Raw genomic sequence first — 22,815 nt, 5'->3', positions numbered from 1 at the left:
ACAACTAACTAAGGAAATGCTAGAACGTGATCAAAGTAGTGATATGTTCCTTTGGCTTGCCAGCTGGCCAGTCATGCAAGAGCTTGCCGCCAGCAAGACAGTCTTTCCAGGCCAGCAGAGAGTGGTGCAACACGGGGATATGGAGAGGGTCAGGGCCATGAGAGGGAGCTGAAGGCACCTGCAGGAGGGAGGACCAGGGTTACCTGAGATCAGGAACGCAGTCAGAAATCTAAAGGATGTAAGGCTTTGTTCCACCAGTTTCTCATGAATCACCTTATTTTAAAAGCTTGCAGTAATGAACAGCGACAGTTGTAAAGAAACAGTTTGAGAGATACTCACGCTTTAAGAGAGGCTCAAAATTTGTCTTTTTCTATGTCTGCAGATTGCTGAGGGATTAGTAACTTTGGAATATGTAGCAGAAACTAAGCTATAGGAAAACTTGTATCTGTCCTGCCAAAATGCTATTTTTTCTTCAAAACTTTCTATTATTGGCCATGTTTTCCAAGTAGACTTCTGGCACCTCTAGCTGGAAGATGGAATTAGCAAACTCTCCAAAACCAACTGCAAGTGGGTCACATAACAACAGCTGTGCAGTTACCAGAGCGAGCAGACTGGGGGCATGATTAATTCTTTAGCTGCAGAAATGTACTTGCAATTCAGAGAAAACCATACAACCATCGAAAGCTACCATTTCAAAAGAAAACAGTACTGTCAACTTTAATCAAGAAGCATAAATGCCTGATGTCATGAAACCACTTCAATATTTCATTCAGATTGTTCATTTTTCGACATGAACAATTTAGAATACTGTAAATTGTACTTTTTAATAAAATATAAAAATATAAGAAATAGTTAATACTAGTAAGAGATGCATTTCGAAAAAAATTTTACTTCATCAAATACTATAAGATATCTTGAAAAAGAAGCGATTATATCATAAGACAGAGATGCTAGTGTTTAATGATTTATGCAATAGACTACGCTCATCTACTTTTTGGTCTTTCCAATCACACACGTATTTTCCAGTGAACAAAGACTCAGACTTTACAATAGCGAAGCCTTAGGAAATTTATAGAATGTGTGGCCAGACTAAAAAAGAGCACTCTGAAATCTGAGTGCTCCTGAAACCTGAAAATTCTCATGCATCTGTTGATCTGGAATATGAAAAGAAATCTCCAACATCTGAAATATTCTGGCTAGAAGGAAAGATATCTCAATGCTGAAATTAGGGTACTTCACAATGTATAATGCTTTATTATCTACCAAGGTTCTTTCATCACAGTAGTTCAGTAATTTTTTAGAATAGTTTCATTTTTTATTTGTGAAGAACTGATTGAAGATCTCTGAATTACCTACAAATAAACTTTATCTTATGACTTTTTGAACATTAATTCTCCATTCAACATGATTCAGTCACCATCGTGACTGAAAACAAAAACAAGTTTTTATTAATTAAGAAGAAGCTCTAGTTTTATTTCATTTCGGAGTTTTTGATTTCTTTAAAAGAATAAACAATGTATAATGCTCTTTAAACACATGTCAAGATGAAAAACAATTACACAGACAGTTAGTAGCTCTTCCTAGACTCATGCTCTATCTGAAATAAAGCTGGAACCACAATAAAAACTACAGGATTATGTAAATCATACATCAAGTTTAAAATAAAGTAAGGAACTACTAACAACTGTTTAAATCAAATTTAGAAAGGAGGACTGTTCAACTAGGCACTTAGCAGCTCAGCCAATATACCTCAATCATTATAGAAGAATAGTGTTTTTCCAGCCTAAGTCCACCTTGATGTGACTGCGATCTGTTCTCAGGCAAGTGGTGGATTTCTCTACTATACGCAAAAAAATAAATATTATGAATAAATTTTCCATGACTCAAAATTCACCTGTATTTCTAATGCAAAGATTTTACATTCTTCCAATTGTATGAAATGCAAAGTGCTTTTGAAACGAATATTCATCTTATATAAACAAGGAAGAGAACTTAAGATGCATGGTGTTCAAGAAATACTATAGAAAACCAGAGAAGGATTTATACAGTTTACCGTTTTCTTAAACTTTTTTAATTTTAAAAAAACCAAACAAATATTTGTAAGAATATATTCTTCTTGACTTCTGAACAGATGCCAGGTATCAGCTATTAGTGTCACTTATTAATTTCAAATTGTTTCACTGCCCTCTTCACCCTTCTTAAAAATTACTAGGTGTGAATGCATTCAGCAAATATTCACCAATAAAATACAAGAAAAATAATTATTGAAACTAAACCTAAACCAGTATTTTGCAAAAGTGAATAAAATAGAAAAATCCCCGAAAAGAATACTGGATCTTTTATTACTTAAAAAGTCTTGTGAGTTCATTTCCAACAAATATTTCATAACATTAAATTAGTGTGAGCTAGCCAAATCAAAAGATTAAAACATATAGTTATCATATATGCAATACATACTATTTTATGTATACTATATATTTATACACTACTTTTAGTATACTATATACATTATTCTATGTAATTTCACATTAGCCAACACATGTAAAAAGATACCAACCAAACACATACCTCTCCGGGATTTACTTTTCTTATGATGATCTGCACCACAATTTCATTTAAGAATGCATCAAAAGAATCCCCGATTTCCCCCCCGAAAAGTCCTAACTACTGCCATCCCACTACACCTTGTTCATTGAAGTCTGAAATCTTTAAAAAGAAACACAATACAATTCTAATTTAGAACAAACTCAAACATGCATAAGGAGAGTTACAACTCCAAAATCTCTTAATAGGCATAGTACTGACAACTTCAGATATTTTCAAAAAACATTAAGGTTTGTCAAAGTGAGATCTTAATCCAGAACCATGTATTAATTAAACAGAATTAATATCTAGATTCCACTCTGAAAGAATCAAGTTGTGTGCAGTATCTGAGATATGATAATCAAGAACCTACATTGAAGTAGAACATTTGTCATCCTACTTACACTGTTGCGATTTCTTGATAAGACATCTTGTACCTGTTGTCTTGGCTTGAATCAAGGACTATATATTTTTGTTCTGACAACAGTAACATTAAACACCGTATCTGAACAAAAACACATGCACGAGACCTATCTTTATTAGACTTGATATGTATAATGCGACTGTTCTTCCATACGTGGAATTCAGTCACTTACTTTACTTAGCTTCACTGAAGCATGATTACCTGAATCCCAGAATGGAATCACAGGCAGCAATGATGATACGCAAAGACAGACACACAAATGTTAAATGAAAGGAAAATAATTTTTCTGTAGAATTAAAAATAGAGTTTAATTAGACACAGTTGTTCTAGTCTCACCTGCAGGAAAGCAGCTGTTCAGGTCAACCACCTAATTTTGTACAAAACCTCATTTTCCAGGTTTGATACAAATAAAATGCCGGTACCTAATGAGCCAACTTTCATTTAGAAAGCTGCTGGAATAAAGCACTCTAATTAAGCAACAATTTCGTTTGCTGCTAACTCTTCAAACTTAGCTAATTTAAAAGACAATTATTTAGATGCTGTAGAAGAAAAGGATTCCACCTACTTAGTCAAATAATTTCAGACAATTGTAGAGCATACTTTCAGGCTCAGATTACACTGTTAACCTAGCAAAGCTTAAATAAACCACTAAACACACCAGAATCACCACTTAATTCTGACACATTTCAAACAAAACTAGTATTGGCTTTTTCTTTGGAGTGGTAAAATTTCTGATGTTCCAAAGGTTTCCTGAAACAGGTCATGAAGTGGCAGAAAAAGGTAGTATAATACAACTCCATCTCCATGCTGTATGCATTGGGCTACCACTGTAAGGCACGGCCCCACCGCTCCCCATCCCCATGTTTTGGTTATCTTTGTACTAGTGCAGAAGCTCACTCAGCTGATCAGCAAGCTGGGGCGTGCAACCGATCCAGCTGAAAACTAACCCAGCGAAGAATACAGGTATCTCACGCTGATCTTTTCCTTCATGCAACTCAGGTCACCAGTACCAGCGCCAGGAGGCCAAAGGGAACTCTGTGGGAGCGAGCACCGCCTCCCCTTTGGGCAGCAGCCTCTACGATGCCAGCTTAAAGAGGTCACAGAAGCGCAGCCTGTGAGAGAAGCGTTTCTGGACGGTGCTATGCATTTTAACTCAAAGGTATCAGGGCTAAAACAGACCATCAGACCACAGGAATTCTGAAATTTACTGCTGTCCCAAAAAGGGCAGTAAGCCTTTACACATTTTTGAAACATACCTCTGAAACACTGAGGAAAAGTCTTCGTCATTAGACAGCTATAAAACTTAAGGATTGAGCTTTTAAATTGCTGAAAATAAGTACTAAGGAAAAAATTCAGCACTAAAGAAGATTGACAGCATGCGGACGCACTGCCTACTGTCAGTGCTCTAAAAGCTACTCATGCTGTGCTGAACAAATTACGAGACTTCAGATAAAAACAAACTGCATACATCTTTAACTGAACCTTCTCTTTTCTGTGAAAGTGTTTTTCTTCACAGAGGTATAAATGAATCAAAACATTTCAAAAGACTTCGACAAAAACATTTGCAAGGAAAGTTTAAAAGCAGACAGTCATAAAAACCCACCCTATACTTTGGTAACCAAATCAAGATGCTAACCAAGACTTCTGAAACGTAGTGCAAGTAGTTTGTTCAAGCTATGATAACTAAGAAAAGCTTGCTTATTTTTAAGGACCGTATTTTTGATTTACGTGTTGGCAGAAGGAAGCATACAAAAGGATATCTTGCTCATCTGAGTCATTAAGAGTTGGTAAAAAATTATAATATCCTTTATATTCCACTATATTATCTCCTCATTGAGGTGACATTAGTTTTCTTTCTTTCCTTTTTAAAGGAATAATTAGAATTAGTCATGCTATTAACAACAGCACTATTATAATCTATATGATTTCAAACATTGCACACTTCAGTGTTTTCTCCAGTAAAACAAAATTACTGACAATCTTAAAAATGTAAAGTACATGTTCATGTAGAAGTATTTCCAAAAACTTTACTAGCGGTGATAGCAAGTTTTTAGGAATTACTGTCTTTTAAGTCCATAATGGTTTGAAACAGGAAGATGGAAGTTGCGGGAGGAAGGAGAGGAAGTCAATCTCTGCTCCCTACTGTAACCCAGCATTATATCCTTAAGTACCTTTTCAAAATGCCCCTATAGCTTAGGATCTTTCAAGTGCCTACATCACTTCTGAAAATGGGACTTTAGAGACTAATGTACGAAGGCTCGTTTCAGCCTGTGGACCAAACCTCCCCAAGTTCCCTCTTTGTTCAATAGGGAGAAGCTGGCTCCTCTTGAGGGGGGATCAGAACACAAGTACAACATGAAGTATGTTCTCATTTTGCCCCCCCAGCGCAGCCCAAGTGCTATAGCTCAATGCTATAATCATTCCCAAGATAACTTTTTTTGCCCTTCACTGAAGCAATGCTTGGATATTTTTGTGACATTGTGAAATCTGTACTTACAGGTACAGTAACTAAGGACGATGGATACAGTATTCTGAAAAATAATGAAAAACCAAACCCCACCCAAGTATGAGACTAAGCAACACTGGATGAAATTGCATGGAATAAAGTAAAAGACCCAAAGAAAAACTGAAATGTAGTAAAATAATTTAATTCTTGCCCAAGAGTTAAGGCAGTATGATAAATGCAGCATTCCAAAAAAGTGGAAATTAAGAAAGAAACATTAAAAGTAGAAATCAGAAAGCGAGTAAGTCACAGAAAAAGGTTAAAAAAACCCCGGATATAAAAAGACTGGGGTGATTAGAGAATCATATTGATAGAAAACCCATGATAAAAAAAAAATCTGACCTTTCCCTTTAGCTTAAGAATTTTTTCTTCTCCTTTTATATCAGGCACCTGTATAGTAGGATTACATGTAATGCACTGCCAAAATCAGCAGTACAAACAAAAAGCTAATTTCTGAAATGGGATCATACAAATATCAGGAGAAAATAGATTAGAAATACTGAATTAAAGATAGGATGGATTCACTGAACACGACGAAGAACCCAGTTTATTTTTAGCTTGCTAGTATTTTCAAATACATATAGCAAGATACAAATCAATATCCTGTGGCTACTTACCAGTATCTCTTACACTGCCAAAAAACCCCCTTTCCTAGTTCTTGAAATACTTCTAGAAAAACAAAGCTTTTCTGCATTAACAACGCATGACACTTAATCTACACAATGACTGACTACATTCCAAATGACACTGTGCTTTGCTTTGCAAACAAGCTATTGTCTCTTACAGGCTGCTCACAGAATGCAATTTAGAAGCAGAATGAGTAATATACCAGATCTAAGTCTTACATAAGTAAGTTTGACATAGAAAAATACTAATTCCAGTCAACTCCTCGACCTCTTGTTCTCAATAGGGTGCCCTCATAGGTGTAGTCAGGTGTAGCTACATTAGAACCAACTACTTGGCTGTACTGATATGGCTGGTTTCCCCATATATACAAAGCCCTGTGAATAACATTAGACATTTATAAGTATTACACATATGTGAGACAATTACAATGGATGATATTTCAACAAGGCCAGTTGGGTATAATCTCCATTACACAAAAAATTAAACATCAAATGGAAAACATTATCTTGGTATCACAACACAACAAAAATACAGTTCACTGAAATATGGAGATAGGAGTTCTCTTGGGCAGTGGAAATCATGGACTAATAGAAGAGACATGACCAGTCTTTGCGGCAAGATGCCAGTTTTTCTTTTGACACCCTCTACCAGCTGAGCTCTAATTTGGCATTTGCAGTGGTCTGAGAGAAAATCATTCCTCCCACGTTAAAGTAAAAGATCATTAGCCATTGCTGGCAGAAGAGATGAGCTGGAATATGAGAGAAAACAAAAAAGGAATTTGACAGCTCCGTTGTCCGGCTAAATGTATTCACTACCTTTTTGCTTTTCTTTCGGTCCACATGATACATCTCTCTTTGCATCTCTTCACCAAATCAAAATTAAGCAGTCTTTCTGGGAATTGATTCCTTTCAGCATTTATTCCCCACTTCTGCATACCACAGATGCTGCATTATAAACCTCTTGGGCTGTGCTAAGCTTGAGCACCTCTTTCTCAAGCTGTTTGTCAAGCCCTTCCATGCTAATAAGGTATGTGCAACAGACAACACATGCAGAACCATAGCCCTAATAGTATCATTTGTTTACCTACCGTGTTCAAAATCAAAAGTAAGCCTCAGCAAAGAAAGATAATTTGATATTTTTGACCCAATGGCTGAATGGACTTCTATTTCCTGCCACTACCCTTGCAATTGTATTTCAGCTTTTGTGAGCCATGAGTTCAAGCCAAAGTAGAGGGGAAAAAAAAAAATTCAAGCAGTCTATTTGAAAGACGAACCATACACGTTAAATCATTAGGAACCTACGTTTTTGCAGTAACATCCACGAACTGCCCTGGGCGGAAGTGAGCAGCATACAAAGGAGTACCTTCAAAAGAAGAGGAGAGATCATGTTCAACTAAGTGCTGAAATCCTCAAACCACTATCCAGTCATCACCATCCAGGGTAGATTACAGTCACAGGAAAGGAAACAAAACTTTGTTTTTATTCATGTTATTTTTTGTTCTTTATAAACCTGACTAAAATAGATGCTTTGCAGTTACTACTTAAGCACATTTCTCAGTTCCTAGGCCAATTTCAGACGAGTAGGAAGGAAGGGTCAGGGCTTTACTCAGGTATGTTGCACTTCAGACACCGAAAGAGACAAAGTCCAGAATGCTGAATTAGTTAAGACTCATAATAAACAAACTTGGCAAGAAAACAGAACATGCTCCACTTATAACTACTAGCACTTTACAAGGTGGAGGGTTTTTAAAAAAAAAAACAAAACAAAACCCCCCAAAAACCCCACTTCCTATAAAAAAGGAGTTAAGAATAAAAAAAAAAAAAAAAAAAAAAAAAGAGGTTTTGCAATGCTTCCTCTTAGTTAAGACACAGTGTTTCCAAACTAAAGACTGTGGCAGAAGTACAGCTTCATCCACCGGGGAATTACCTATATGCTAGCCTTTAGCAGAAGTGGTGCTACTGTCGGTCAGTGACATCACTCACCTGATTGCAATTACACTCATTCCCTAAGTGCTTGTAGCATCAGTTTTAATTTATTTAAAGATTTATTTTGTCTTCAGCAATTTTTTTTCATCCAAGTGCAATATTCTTTTATTAGCAGCTTTAAAAAAAAGAAACAGAATCGATAACTTCGTTCATTATAAACTTTAATCTCAAGATCCATGCAGCTGCATCATTAACAGTTTCCAGCCTGTTTTAAGTCTATCAAAAAAATTAAATTTTAATTGCTTCATGTCCACACCCATTTTTATGCTCTTTTCAAATCTGTATAAACGCAAATTGAAATGATGTAAACCTCTCCTAAGTCTCAAGCATAAAAATCCTATTATTTCATGTTATATTTATATGATCCATACACACCTGGGATAAGATGCCTGTCAACTGACAGAAAATCATGTACATGAAGGATGTTATGTACAAAATACACACACTGCAAAATCAGTTTATTGAAAACTTGCAATTCTGCTTTATCTCAAGCTTTTGCTTCCATTTATCAGTCCACACTTCCTCTTCATGTCAGATTTGATTTTTATCAGTTACTGCACTCTCCTAAAAAGGTCTTGCAAAAACCTTCTCTAATGGCAAATAAAGACGTAATACATTAGAATTTCCTACCCTACATAATTTTTGGGAAAGTACCTATAACTGTCAAAAAGCACAAAATGAAAACCTAAATACACTAGCTAATAAAACCTTAAAAACATAAAACTTTTCATTAAATCTCCAAACTTCTAATACTGATTTTTAGTGAGAATGTTTGTTATGTTTTAATGTGTTTTATTTTGCAAGCTGCCAGAAAAAAACCACCATACATGACAGCCATCAGTCCTACTTCTGAATGCAGCAAGAAATAAACCTCAAACTGCTATTTTAGGCTCCTGAGAAACATTACCACAAAATTCTCGGTGCCCCTCTCGTAAGGATAATCAGAGAACTTCCTGTAAATGCATTCATATTTATACCCAACAAGTGAGTCAAGGTTACATTTATTTCTCACCTCAATGTTCATATTAGCTAGTTTGGATCAGACTTATTTTCTAATCAATGGAAACATAATATCCAGGAAAAAGGAAAAATCCTACTTCTCATTACCTAAAAAGTAAAGCCCATTTTCTAGTTTTCCTTAAGAAAAAAGTTTGTTTGTACTCAATGAGAAAGAAATAAAATTCAGCAACTTCCATACAAAACAAAAATGAAATACACGTCATAACTTGATTTAGGTCTACAAGCGGCAGACGTTAAATGATTGTGCATATAATATTCAGTAGCTCAAAAAGATTACCTGGTTTAATTATGGCATCATCTGTTACATTAAATGTTGTAACTTTCTGCTTCCGTGGTACTCCAGCTTCTTTAAAAATTTCCATTGCAGACTCTGATTTCTGTAACAAAGAGCAGCCATAAAAAAGAAGTGATCTTAAAATACCCAAGGATCAACCTAGCAGAGAAAGTGATTACAAACTATCAACACCACTCAGAAAAACAGATATATCATACTACACTCTTATCTTGAGACTAGCATTTTAACTCTATCTAAAATTAATTTAAAACTCCTCTGTCTGCATTTTATTTTCTGTCAACTAGTTACCCTACAGCTACATGATATAAACAAGAGATATGTGAAGATTTCTAAGATCAGAAAAGGGAAACCAATCATTTAGAATATACATAAAATATACTACTGCTTTTTCATGACTTTCAAAGAGTTTTGTAGTAATTTAAAAGCATTTTCTCTTTTTCAAAGCTTCTAATGACTTAGTTCCACACCACCATAAATATAATTTATTTGCTTTAACTAACAAATCCATGGAAATAAAGCCTGGTCTTGCAGAAACTTCTAGAAATGCCTAACTTCCCAAAGAAAAGAATCTAGGACAAAAAAGAAAAATGAAGAACAACAAGTTTATGATTCATGTATTTTTAAGATATACACTCAGTGTCAAACCACTACTGACCCTTTAGAAGGGTTCTTCTTTTTAGAGGAGTCTGACAAAGTTAAAAGTACTTAAAATTGTTCTCAGCTGTTTTAAACAAGACAACTCACAGAACAGCTGACCACTGAGATGATACCAAGCAATGGAAACAGTGATGCAGGAAAATTATGGCCATAGGAAAAAAGCAATGCAGCTGATTTTTCTTCAAATGAATTCTCCTAGAAAGCAATTTAAGCATCTGACAATACTGTCACACTTGGATAGTCACATCTCCGAGGTCCACTTCTCAAAAATTCTGTGCAGTTCTCTCTCTCTCAAAAATAATTTTGTGTATTTTAAGACAAAATAATGTGAATAACTTTAAAATTGTTACTTAGTTTATTTTGAAAATCTGCACGTTGCCCTTCCTTTTGTTTTTAAAAATCTGTTAAAAAGTGTTAGGAGAACAGAGGAAGTTTTGTGAAGAATGAAGGAGCAAGATGATGAGGATCTCTGACTTAGACACTAACCAGAAATTTTAACTTTATGAATCCGTCCTTACTTGAGGAGAAAGTGTGGATACAAAGTCTTTGAGAGTTAAAAAGTTTTTTTGAGTGATTTGTTAACTTGAGTTCATAGTACAAAACAGTTCAAATACCTTTAAAAAAAAAAAAAAAAAGAGTCATCAACTAAATACAAAATCTCCCGTAAGACCACAAAAATTTGAGGCACCAACAGAGGACAACTATATTAAACTGTAGTACCATATGCAAGAATTAAAAATAAAGAAATCCCCTTTCTACTAAACGCCTGCATATCAATCCTTTATTTCCACTGTTATGTAGAACTGCTGCCTTAGATGACAGCAAGGGGAGCTCTGTGCTCAGCATGGGTGCCTGGAAAGAGCTACCACAGCTGAAGAAAAACATAGTGAAGTCAAAGGATAAAAATCGCTTACATCTCAAGAATCCTACTACAGCCTTGCACTGTTCTACTTCAACAACAAGTTTTCTTCAAACAGTCAGGTCAGAGAGATGTATTTCTACGAACAAAACACTGCAGTCTTTACAAAGCCTTCCTAAAAAGCAATACTGGAGAGAAGAACATTGAGTGAATTCTCAGATGTTCTTATTTTTAAAAAGACCAACAATATCTTCCAGTATTATAGGAAAATGATCGCTATGCCCTCACTTAAGGAAAGCATATAAAAATATTTTTGACAAAAATTGTTAGAACACTGACAGAATTGTACTTTTGAGAATAATTTTGCATTTAAAAAAATAATGAAAAATCTGTTCACTTATAATAGACTGACATACATCAAGCTAAAAAGGGAAAAAAAATAGACTGACATACATCAAGCTAAAAAGGAAAAAAAAAATAGACTGACATACATCAAGCTAAAAAGGGAAAAAAAAATAGACTGACATACATCAAGCTAAAAAGGAAAAAAAAAATCTTGCTAAAAATGCAATACCCCTTATCATTTAAGCAATTTGACACTCAAAAGAAATACATGAAACTCTTTGTTAGTAAAATTACCGAGGGAATCATTAGATTAAATTCATTAAAAATCAGTTGCTGTGAGGAATCTGAGGAAAACAGATGTTCCGATGAGGAATTACAGAAGATAAACGGCTTATGCTAATACAATACGGTACCATTCAGCTTTCTTTGAATTCTCACTTTCAGACACTTCAGAGAGAAAAGAAACACACAAAAAGACTGATAAACATAGGAAAGCAATGATTCAAACCTGCAGCTAAACCACAGAATGACATCGTTTGTTAGTACCTTAACAAGTAAAACTGTTCAGAATCGGCATGCCAAATTCTTTATTAGAAATTATCTAGTTTATACAATGGTGGTGATGATAACAACAACAACACAGAGCTCAGTCTCAGGCCAGGTCCTCACCACAGATTGGTCTAAGGATATTTAATTAATTTCTTTATTAAAATGAGTCTAAGTTCAACCAAATTAATAGGAGCTAAATTGGAAAAAGTTATGTCCAAGAGAGTCTTTAACATAACTCAAACTACTAAAAAATCCTCGAGTTGACTTTTTAGGCAGTTTGGCTTTGAAGAAGTTTTCTTAGTTCTCAAGAGCTGTTTAAAGATAAATTTTCTATATACCTCCTTGCTTCCTGCATATTTTTACTCTGACGACATATTGAATCACTGATAACATCGTTTTTATGAAAAGATCAACTGTAAGGAGTCTAATGTGCGTAATACAACTTGAAAATTATTATTCACATGATTCTTGCATGTCTTAAACCAAGGTAACAGGAAAGAAAAAACACAGCTGCCATTTCTCCAGGAAAAATGTCACACCTGGAAAGTGGGAACGGACTAAAGTGACAGGATAGACACCTGAAAAGTACAAGCAACGATGGTGAAACGCGGCATAAACCCACCGAATAAAAGAAAGATATCTTAAAATGTAAGCCTGTTCAAAATCAGTAGAATATACTATAAAAGCCAACAGATTTATCAAATGAAAAAAGCTCACCTCCACTGAAGCAAAAACAAGTACACAGATTAATTTTGAGGCTCTGCGACAACCTTCTGTTTGAAAAAGGGAAATACATGTCCTCAACAAGCCACAATCACAAACTGAGATAATCTGCTTAGTAATCACGAGTCCTATTTTTTTTTTTACTTGCCTAAATCAAACAAATGTGTGTCAGGATACTGCAAGAAGTGAAAAGTGATATTTTATAGAAATAATGGATCACAGAAACTGCAATCCTCTGAGGGAAAGCTTTATTCCTGCCTTGATCTATACTTCAATTTTCCTCCTCAGGAACGACAGCTCTGCTAGACAACCTTAGCCATTGAAGGCGGCTGGGAATTCCGCATCAGGCATTTGGGGTGTCTAAACAAGTGAGTGGTTTTGATATCGCTGTTGATGAGCTATAATCATGAAGCTATCTTCCTGAAAATTTAAGTCTTAAACTTATTCACCAGTAAAACTATATGCAAATTAAGCAATCTCAACAGACCTGTGGAAAAATTACAACTAAAGCTAATAAAATAGTATGGAAGAGTAAGCTAGAGAACGAAGTCTTCTAAACAACCGATGAAGCTGGATAAGTTTACAACAGGCCACTAATGCGTGTTACTTGCAGTCCTGGTCTTGTATTGCATCTCCACAGACATGGCGAACACACACGTTTGTACATTGTTGATGACCCTTCAGACCCTTTCATCAGCATGGGATACTGCACATCAAAGCAACTTCCTAAACCCACAGCTCTCCTCGAGAATCAGGAGGCAAAACTTTCAAAAAGTTCTTCTTGCTATTCTCTTAACCAAGAATCGACACTAGCATTAGGAAATAAGCAAGGGTGGATGTGACAAAAGGTCAGTTCCAAAGCATGCATGTCTGCCAATTAATCTTTTAGAGAAGTCTACCTGTGCTACTTTTGTACTGTAACCGCAACAGAAACAACTATTCTAACAAAAACACCCAAAGTGCTTCACTTACAGAAAAAGGAGATGCGTTTTTGCCTCCAACAAGTAGCTTAGATGTTTTTCCACCTGACTCTTCCTTTGAAATGTATCTTAAAACATGGCAATCTTGCACCTGAAGAGAAGAAAAACAGTGTTTATTTGAGGATAAACAGATGTGTACACTTTGAGACCATCATAAGATATTATCAAAACAAGTGAAACAAAGTCAGTCTCTGTTTTCATTTGTATCTATATAACAGGAGATACAGCCTACAAGTAGGGGAGCGTGTTACCTTTTTACCATAGACATTCTTTTTCCAATCAATTAAAGGCTTATCTTAGAAAAAAATATTAGTAGAATGCAAACTGTATTTTCATAAATGCTCTAGAAATTGAATAAACTTTTATAGCTATATTTTGCCTGCAAGATGTGCAAAATCCCTACTGAATGCAGTGGCCAAGCATACAGTAAGAGCCCACGTTTTAGATTCCTGTCCCTTTGCCCTGTAAATCCCATGTCCTTCACAGCCCCGGTTGATCATACGGCAGCAACAGCTCAGTGGAACAGCTTCATCATAGTAGTATCTGCCGGAGAATACGAAGAAGCAGCTTCAGGGCTACAAAGGCTCAGTAACCAAGGTGAAACTAATACCAAAGTGCCTGCAGGTAGCAAAAAAAAAAAAAAAGTGAAGTGGGGTAGTTAACCCCAGTTTTATGTTGCCTCCCATCTCCCCTCACCTAGGTAATATTATGCACAGTTCTGCAGCACTTGAAGAACTGAGGCAGAAGGCAGATCGCTCCTAGAAAGTTTAGAATATAAACAGAGAATAGGCACAGTGTACTATGCAGGGCTGAAAGAAATCTTTCCTTTCGTTAGGGATTTCCTACTCTGTACAAGTGATAAGTTTCACTTTTTGCCTGAAACTTCTGGTTAACAATCTGAATACGGTATAGGAGATTAAATTAATTACGATTTATTTCACCTTAAGGAGTGTGACAGCATGTTTTTTTCCTGACTTGGTCCATATTGGCATCATTCCCAGTTTTACTGCAACAACACCAACTCTGATGGAATCTGTAGATCAAAACAGAACAGGGATGCAACTCCACACTTGATATTTGAAAGAGCCTATCTCATAACTTGCAAAGTCCTGTTAACTCAGACCTTTCCTAGGGAGCTGGGGAAGGAGACAAAACATCACTGACTCCCTGTGGGTAGTCTGGCAATAACCTGTTCACTGTTTTTAATTCTGTTAGCAGTAAAGTTCTATTTGTTCCAGTTGTGTTGGACAGAACACGCAAAACGGCTCTCCATTAAGTTCAGAACAACCAACACTTCAGACATTTTCTTTTTTAGAAAATACAACACTAATGTAGTCAGTTTCACTAGAGCCAAACTAACTACTGAAAAGTTTACTGCAGTAGGTTCCTCCCACCCCGACCTCTGCATATTTTTGTCACTGTAACTGTAGAGCAAAGGCAACCTGTCAAGTCTGGATTCTGACAGTCCATGGCATGAAAAACAGAACACTTAAGATGAAGAATAAATGCTTTAAAGTTTGAAAAATGCTCTTTGCTCCAGTTTCCACTGTCATACCCAAGGATCTTGTCATGGATTTGCAGACTCTGTTGCTTGCTGTCAAATGATGTGACCCTTTGGAAGACTCAAAACCTTTCTGTTGTGTTCTAGTGCGTAAGACTTCGGACATTAGGAAAAGGTTCTTCACTGAGAGGGTGGTCGGTCACTGGGACAGGCTCTCCAGGGAAGTGGTCATGGCACCAAGCCTGTCAGAGTTCAAGGAACATCTGGATGATGCTCTTAGTCATATGGTTTAGTTTTAGGCAGTCCTGTGAGGAGCAGGGAGTTGGACTCGATGATCCTTATGGGTCCCTTCCAACTTGAGATATTCTATGATTCTATGAGTCACTGAATAGAAGTGGGATGTGTTACATACTACAGTTTTTCTTCAGAGTCCAGCAGTATTTACAAGAACATTTTCAAGTTCATATACTTTATTCTAGGGAGTCTTTTTTGATTAATTCATAGTTTATTATTTTGTCATTGTGCAGCAATGTGACTGGCCAAGCACTGATTTGGACTAAAACCTAAGTTCTTACAATGTTCTTAACACCTTGTAATATTTTAAATGCTTTTTAGAGAACTGATGTTCTCTAAATGTTACATTTACTGATTTACTAGGAGATGTGTTGGACGACTGAGGTAAAAACAAAAAGGAAAATACTTTACAAGACACAATCCTGATGTTACTGAATACAACAACACAACAACAACAATTCCAGCATGAGCGTGGTATTTCAGAAGAGATACTTTCTCACCTGGTTTCCACTCATTCAATGGCCATGGCTCATCTTTCAGAGGGCACAGCTTGCTGTCTGTCTGAGCTTTGTATTCCTCCGCAGTTGTCTTCTTGAGGAATTGGACATTCTCTTCAGAAAGATGCTCATGCCACCACGTTGTACTGTTAATGTGCCTGACTACAAAGCCCAGCTGCCCCCTTTCCAGTGGTGGGAAAAAGTTTTAAGTGTCTTATCAGTTCAAATAATGTCTCATAACATGTATGTCCGTAATGTAATACATACTACATAATTATATCATTACATTATACAGTCATAAAGACCAAAATTATACTAGCAAGCTATTCAACCACCATCACTCAAACTGGCCGCCCCTGACCAACAACACCTAATTATTTATCATGCTCTCATCTAACTTTTAAAGTATTCTAAAATACACCAAAGGGGGGCAAGCAACAACAAATCAAACCATCACTCTTTCTATGATAAAAAAAAAGCTAGATCCGTGAACGAAGAGAGAGCAGTGGGTGTTGTTTACTTTAGCAAGGCTTTCAACACAATCTCCTGTGGCATGCTTCTATCCAAGCTGGGATGTTATGGCATGGACGGCAGGGCTATCAGATGGGCAAAAACCTGACTGGATCATCAGGCTGAAAGAGTCGTGGTTAATGGTTTGCACTCTACCAGAAGACCAGTTACAAGTAGAGTTCCTCAAGAGTCTGTTTGGGGACTTGCCCAGTTTAATATCTTTATCAGTGACCTGTAAGAGGGGATGAGTGCACCTTTCTTAAGTTTGCAAATAAAACTGAACTGAAGGGAGCAGTTGATAATGCTCAAGGGCATCCCTCTGCCAGTCAGAGGGACAGGCCAACAAGGAACCTGATGAAATTCATAAAGGAGAGATGCAAAGTCCCACACCTGGGATGGAATAACCTCTTGCAAGGGTAGAGGCCATGACTTCAGCAGAGCTGCTCCCTAGCCAGGCAAAGGACCTGGGAGTCCTGGGGGGCAAAAAGGTAAAAAAGGAGCCAGCAGGCTCCTGGCTGACAGCAGCCTGGGCTGTATCAACAGAAGCATGGTCAGGAGATCAAGGGAAGCAGTTATCATCCTTTCTCCAGCACTCGAAGTAGACCACATCTGCAATACTAAATTCAGTTTTGGGTCCCCAGAACAACAGTGATGTTTATAAACGAGTGAGTACAGCAGTGGTACACAAAAATACAGGGGCTGGAGCACTTGCCCTGTGAGAAGGATTGAGGTAACTGGGCTTTTTTAGTCTGGAAAAGAGGAGGCTTAGGGGGGACCTGACAGCAGCTTTCCAATACCTATGAGAAGGTTACTGAAAAAACAGAGCCATGCCATGTTTACTGAGGTGCATGCCAGGAAAATGAGAGAATTGGTATAAACTGAAAAAGGGGGTTCTGATTTGACATAAGGAAAAAATGTTCAGCCTGAGGACAGTCAAACACTGGAACAGGGGCCCAGAGACACTGTGCAGCCTCTGCCCTTCGAGGCTCTCAAGGCCAAACCAGACAAAGCCTGAAACAACCTGGTCTGACCTCAGAGCTGGCCGCACTGTGAGCAGGTTAGACTAAAAACCTCCTGAGCTCCCTTCCAGCCCCGACAATGATTTTACATTCACTGCTAAACAGCTCACTATACTGCCGTAATTTTTGTGAGGGCTAAGAAAAGCCTGAATGCTTCTCAATCCTCAGCAAGTACAATGAAACAGATAACAATACAGTTAGCGAATGCACGTGGCTAGCTGCAACAGCTGGCCAAGGCGACTCAAATGGGGGGAAGACCTCACCCAAGGGGGTGATGCGAGAGGACGTGCAGAAGGTGCAGCAGCAAGTCAAGTCACTCAGAATGAAGCAAAGATACTGCCCCAGCGGTAAACCGCGACCCTACCGCCTTTGCACATGCAAACTTTCCGGGCGCTGCCAACAGGCTGCACCCAGAGGCCTCTCCAAACGGTGGAGACCAGAGGCGCCGCCGAGGGGAAGGGGCCGCCGGGCCGTCCGTCACCCCGGGGCTGCGACAGGGGCCGGGTCCCCCTCTGCCCCCGCTCTTCCCGGCCCTCCCCGCCCGCCGCCCCGCGACGCGCCCCTCTCCGCAGCAGCCCCTTCCCCTCCCAGCCCTTCCGCTACCTGTCGCCGGAAGCCCCCACCGCCGCCCAGAGCGGCCTCCCCGGCGCTGCCGCCCACAAGCGGCCCCCCAGCCGGCCCAGCAGCCCCCAGCCCGCCATGCCGCGACCGTTGGCGGAGCCTCCGCCGGCTTCCGCCGCCGCCTGGTCCGACGCTGAAAACTTTCCGTGCTGCCTCGGAAAGAAGGTTCCGGCCCGCGCTCCCGGCGGCGGAAGGCAGTTTACTCAAAAGTTAACAAAAACTCCCGAACCAACCCAAAGACGTGGTCGTGCGTTAGCATTCCCCCGCACCGCTGGCCCTAGCGGCTTCCCAAACCGGCCGAGGGGGACAGGTTACTCGCCCCCCCCAGGCGAAGGCACCTGCCCTGTGGCACCACCTGGGGTTTAACCTGGGCCCTGGCTGGCGGCCAGTTGGGCTTCTCCGTGCCCAGGGGCGAGTGCTGCCCGAAGGCCCCAAGGGTCAGGGCTGCAGCACCCGTGGCCGATGGGGCTTCTCTGAGACGGGGGGAAGACCTCACCCAAGGGGGTGATGCGAGAGGACCTGCAGAAATGGCCGTGGGCACCCGTTCCCCTTGACCCTGCCAGCACTGCCATCGCTCCCTTGCCTCCATTCCGGCCGCGAGCTGGCAAAATCCAACAAATAAGTGTCAGTAAGTGAAGGTGTCCAGTGGTGGGTGAAGTTTATAGCTGGTAAGCGCCACTTAGGCACACAGGGTTGCAGGACCCTCGCATGGATTCAAAACCTTCCTCTACCATGCAGGTGTCAAGCGGACGCCTGGGGGGTTTGGGCAGAAACCTCTTTGCTTTATCAAACCACTGCAGCGTGTGGGGCTTAACTGCTTCAGGAGCTCCTTGCGAGTGGGTAGGCCACGTAAGGGCAGGAGGGCAACGTTTGTGGCAAGTATTATATTTATGTTGTAGTCAGCGACATTACTGGTAAAGTTAACGCAGGTGGGCCAGACAGAGGATTTCTGGGCAGCCTGGCACAGGGCTGGTGCCTCTGCCTCTCTGGCTTCAGTGAGATCTGGCTTTCGTCTGTATTCAGAATTAATTCGCCCTTTTTTCTGAGCAGGGCACCAGCACAGCTGACAGTGCACTAGGCAGGATAGCGAATGGGTATGAACCCAAGATTCCCTTTTGGTTTCAACAGAATTTTCAAGATATGTGACTGTTCAGTGTGGCCAGCCGAAGTCCATCATTGCTTCTGCTCTTTACCCTGCCTCTCCGTTTTCTTCCCCGCTGTGGCATGCGTGTGTGGTGCACTCGAGGCTTGTGGCCAGCTAACCAGATCCAAGAGGCTGTAGGCACCTCAAAGTGGGTAACAGTGAGCAGAATTTTGGCATTCGCACCCAAAACTGTGATCCAGAAAACTACCAACAGCTTTCTCTCTCTCCCCCCCCTCCCCTGTATTTTCTCTGTGGCAAATGGCACTTCCTGTAAATAAAGGGAAAAAACAACCTGAGAAATGTAACCTTATCCTAGGAGTCCTCCAGCTCATCCTTCCCATTCCAAAAAATGTGAGTGTAAATGTACCTATGTTTCGTGCCTGAAATATCGACGCTACTTAGGAGTAAAGGGAGTTTGTCTAGTACCTCTTTCACTCTGGAAAGGTTGGAGATAAGTTTAGATTTCCATAGCAGGTGTGACTGCAAGACCTGTAATCCCAGGTGAGAAAGGTCAATCTGAATAACCAGTTGGGTTCTTTCTGGGAGTAAACCATGTGCTGTGTGAGCAGCTGGGGAGCCAAGCTGAAGGAGGCAGCTCTGTTTAACTCATCAGCAAAGACCTTACTGCAATACAATAATGAGGCTCACTAAACCATGCACCACTCTATCACAGTATTTGGTGTGCGGGTAAACCCAAGGGATGTAGTTGAGTGTTGCAGACCTGCAGGGCTGTGTCATACAAACCTGCTCAGAGCAGGGGCCTTCCACCCGTGCATTTTGGAATATCATCTCTGCAACCTGCAGCAAGCCTTGGCTCAAACCACTGTTCTCCATCGCACTCCGCAGGTCTCTAACGGATCAAACTGTAAACCTTTTAGCTGTCATCAGTTGTGTACCTTTGACATCTGGAGACTAAAAGACATGTTTTAAAGCAACACTATTATTATAATTTCATTTTCATTTCGTACCTGTAGACTCTTTCATCAAATGCTATAGAACACTGTATTGCTTATCATGGGAGGAACTTGACACAGGTAGGTTTTACCTTAGGGTAATAAGCAATTAGCAGTGTGTTAGTGCTTTTTTTTATTATTGTAGACTTAGTTTCCCCTAAACAACTAAAAATACAACTCAGCACAGTATCTAGCTCAAGAATTATGGATGTTAATGTATTTTGGGCTAATAGGGATCATGAATATCTTTGAGTATTCTGGAACTTTTGGGGTTTGAATCGGATTTGAGAGACAGTAAAAAGGAAGGCAGGATTGCAGTTAGCAGAGAAGATACTTTAGATCATCAATTACCTCAAAAGGACAAGATAGAATCTATTTTAAAAGAGTTTTCAGAATTTAAAAGGATCCATCAAAAGGCAGTAAAAGTTTAAATTTGCATAAAAAATCTACGAGAAAAATTGATGGTGGTTCTGCCTAAAGGCAGAATGGCCTCGCTAAAACCCTAAGTAGATAAAACAGGAGAAAAAATGCCATTTCAGAGATATATTCATATACTTAATGATATTACCCTGCACAAAGCCCACACTATCTTATTGCACTGAGTAACCTGGAGCAATGAAAATGACATTCAAAGCCTCATTAGAAAGCCTTTACCATATGGCTAGTTTGTCTTCTGTGCATTCTCCTACACCAGCTCACCACACTATTAAGTGTTTGTTTTAGCTGCTGGAACCTATATAGATTGAAGGAGATTTCCAATTGATTTTTCAATATCATGGAGGTGTCTTTTCAAATACCTTGAGGGCTGCTACAGAATTGCTGATCTAGATTACCACTGATAATGATTAGTTTTTAAGTACAAAACATTTATAGTCTGGATTGTGTGAAGTAAACAGAAAGATCTGCAGCAACTGTGATTCTCTTGAGGCACTTGTATAGCCCACCTACATACATGAAAATGACTGATGATTTATATAGCTCAGCATACACTAACCATTGAACAACCACGTGTTGATCTCTGTGTTTTATGTGATGCTACATTATAGAAGCAGCTTGTAACACCTCTGCTAATGAAGAGCTGTAACTGCCCAATTCCATGTAACCATAAACACTTCAAAAATCAGTTTAGCCAAGGAACGATTTATCTGATTCCTAATTTTTCTTGCTGAAAGCTTTCTTCTACTTTCCTTCAGTCTGGCAAATAATAAAGAAAAGGCTTAACCCCTCCTCAGCCGTACATTACATCCCTAAATCCATGCCCATGGTAAAGTAATACTCTTTACATGGTGAGAGCACCATCATGCCTCTGAGGATCTCAAATCACTTTTCAAATATTAAAGTCCCCCAGTACCATTGTGAGATATTTATGAATACGTGGCAGTGTCCTTCATTTTACAGATGAGGAATCCGAGGACCAGAAAAGTTAAACAACTTGCCCAAGATTACAAAATAAGATACTGGAGGAGCCAAGAACATGGAGTCACTGAATTTTCAGTCATGTGCTTTAACAGCTAGAAAATGCTCCTTCTGAGAATAGGGAAGGAAAGAAAAAAGGGGGGAAATGGGAATAAGAAACTAGATATGTTGTAGATAAGAATTAAGATACGTTGGCAGAGTGGTGTATGAGATATAAGAGAAAATCACAGTAGCTTCCAGCTGAAATACATCCACAGAGGGAGAGATGTGCAGCCCGCTGGGGTAAGCTCTCAAATGAACAGTCAGCCATTAAATGGAAACGTGGGTTTGAGATCTATCAGTTGGGACATCTTCAGACAATTTATACCTATGACCAAGTAATACTGGCTGCTGTTCAGTATCCGATCAGCTGAAGGAATCTTTACTAGCAAGCGTGAACGATTGCGCTGCAGGATATAGATGGAGCAGAACTGAATGTGCTGGGGAGACAGCTCCATGCACCTTGGCTATCCCATTGCCTTCATTTTATGGTACAAAATCATCAATCAAAGCTGATCCCATGGAAGCTACTTCTAAAGGAGAATCAGGGAGCTAGAATCATAGAATCATAGAATCATAGAATCATTGAGGTTGGAAAAGACCTCTAAGATCATCGAGTCCAACCGTCAACCCAACACCACCATGCCCACTAAACCATGTCCCTAAGCGCCTCATCTACTCGTCTTTTAAAAACCTCCAGGGATGGGGACTCCACCACTTCCCTGGGCAGCCTGTTACAATGTTTCACCACTCTTTCAGTAAAGAAATTTTTCCTTACATCCAATCTAAACCTCCCCTGCCGCAACTTGAGGCCATTTCCTCTCGTCCTATCGCTTGTTACTTCGGAGAAAAGACCAACACCCACCTCGCTACAACCTCCTTTCAGGTAGTTGTAGAGAGCGATGAGGTCTCCCCTCAGCCTCCTTTTCTCCAGGCTGAACAGTCCCAGTTCCCTCAGCCGCTCCTCATAAGACTTGTTCTCCAGACCCCTCACCAGCCTCGTTGCCCTTCTCTGGACACGCTCCAGCACCTCAACGTCCTTCTTGTAGTGAGGGGCCCAAAACTGAACACAGTATTCGAGGTGCGGCCTCACCAGGGCCGAGTACAGGGGCACGATCACTTCCCTACTCCTACTGGCCACACTATTTCTGATACAGGCCAGGATGCCATTGGCCTTCTTGGCCGCCTGGGCACACTGCCGGCTCATGTTCAGCCGGCTGTCGACCAGCACCCCCAGGTCCTTCTCTGCTGGGCAGCTTTCCAGCCACTCT

General features: G+C 39.6%; 1 protein-coding gene across 1 annotated transcript in view; it reads right to left on the bottom strand.

Annotated features, from left to right (window-relative positions):
- MRPL3 (mitochondrial ribosomal protein L3) overlaps window positions 1-18,072 on the bottom strand; it is a 32,081-nt gene extending 14,009 nt beyond the window's left edge. Inside the window, exons 1-6 of the mRNA XM_076331062.1 lie at window positions 17,975-18,072; window positions 15,846-16,024; window positions 14,492-14,583; window positions 13,543-13,641; window positions 9,420-9,519; window positions 7,439-7,499 (exon numbers count right to left, since the gene is read on the bottom strand). Of these exons, the coding sequence (XP_076187177.1) occupies window positions 7,439-7,499; window positions 9,420-9,519; window positions 13,543-13,641; window positions 14,492-14,583; window positions 15,846-16,024; window positions 17,975-18,072 (629 nt within the window). The remainder of the gene's footprint in view (window positions 1-7,438; window positions 7,500-9,419; window positions 9,520-13,542; window positions 13,642-14,491; window positions 14,584-15,845; window positions 16,025-17,974) is intronic.
- Between the last annotated feature and the right edge of the window lie 4,743 nt (window positions 18,073-22,815).

The sequence above is a fragment of the Aptenodytes patagonicus genome, chromosome 2 (genome assembly GCF_965638725.1).
Source record: "Aptenodytes patagonicus chromosome 2, bAptPat1.pri.cur, whole genome shotgun sequence".
Lineage (NCBI taxonomy): Eukaryota > Metazoa > Chordata > Aves > Sphenisciformes > Spheniscidae > Aptenodytes > Aptenodytes patagonicus.
Note: the sequence above shows the minus strand (reverse complement) of the source record. Positions and strands in the feature narration are given on the sequence as shown.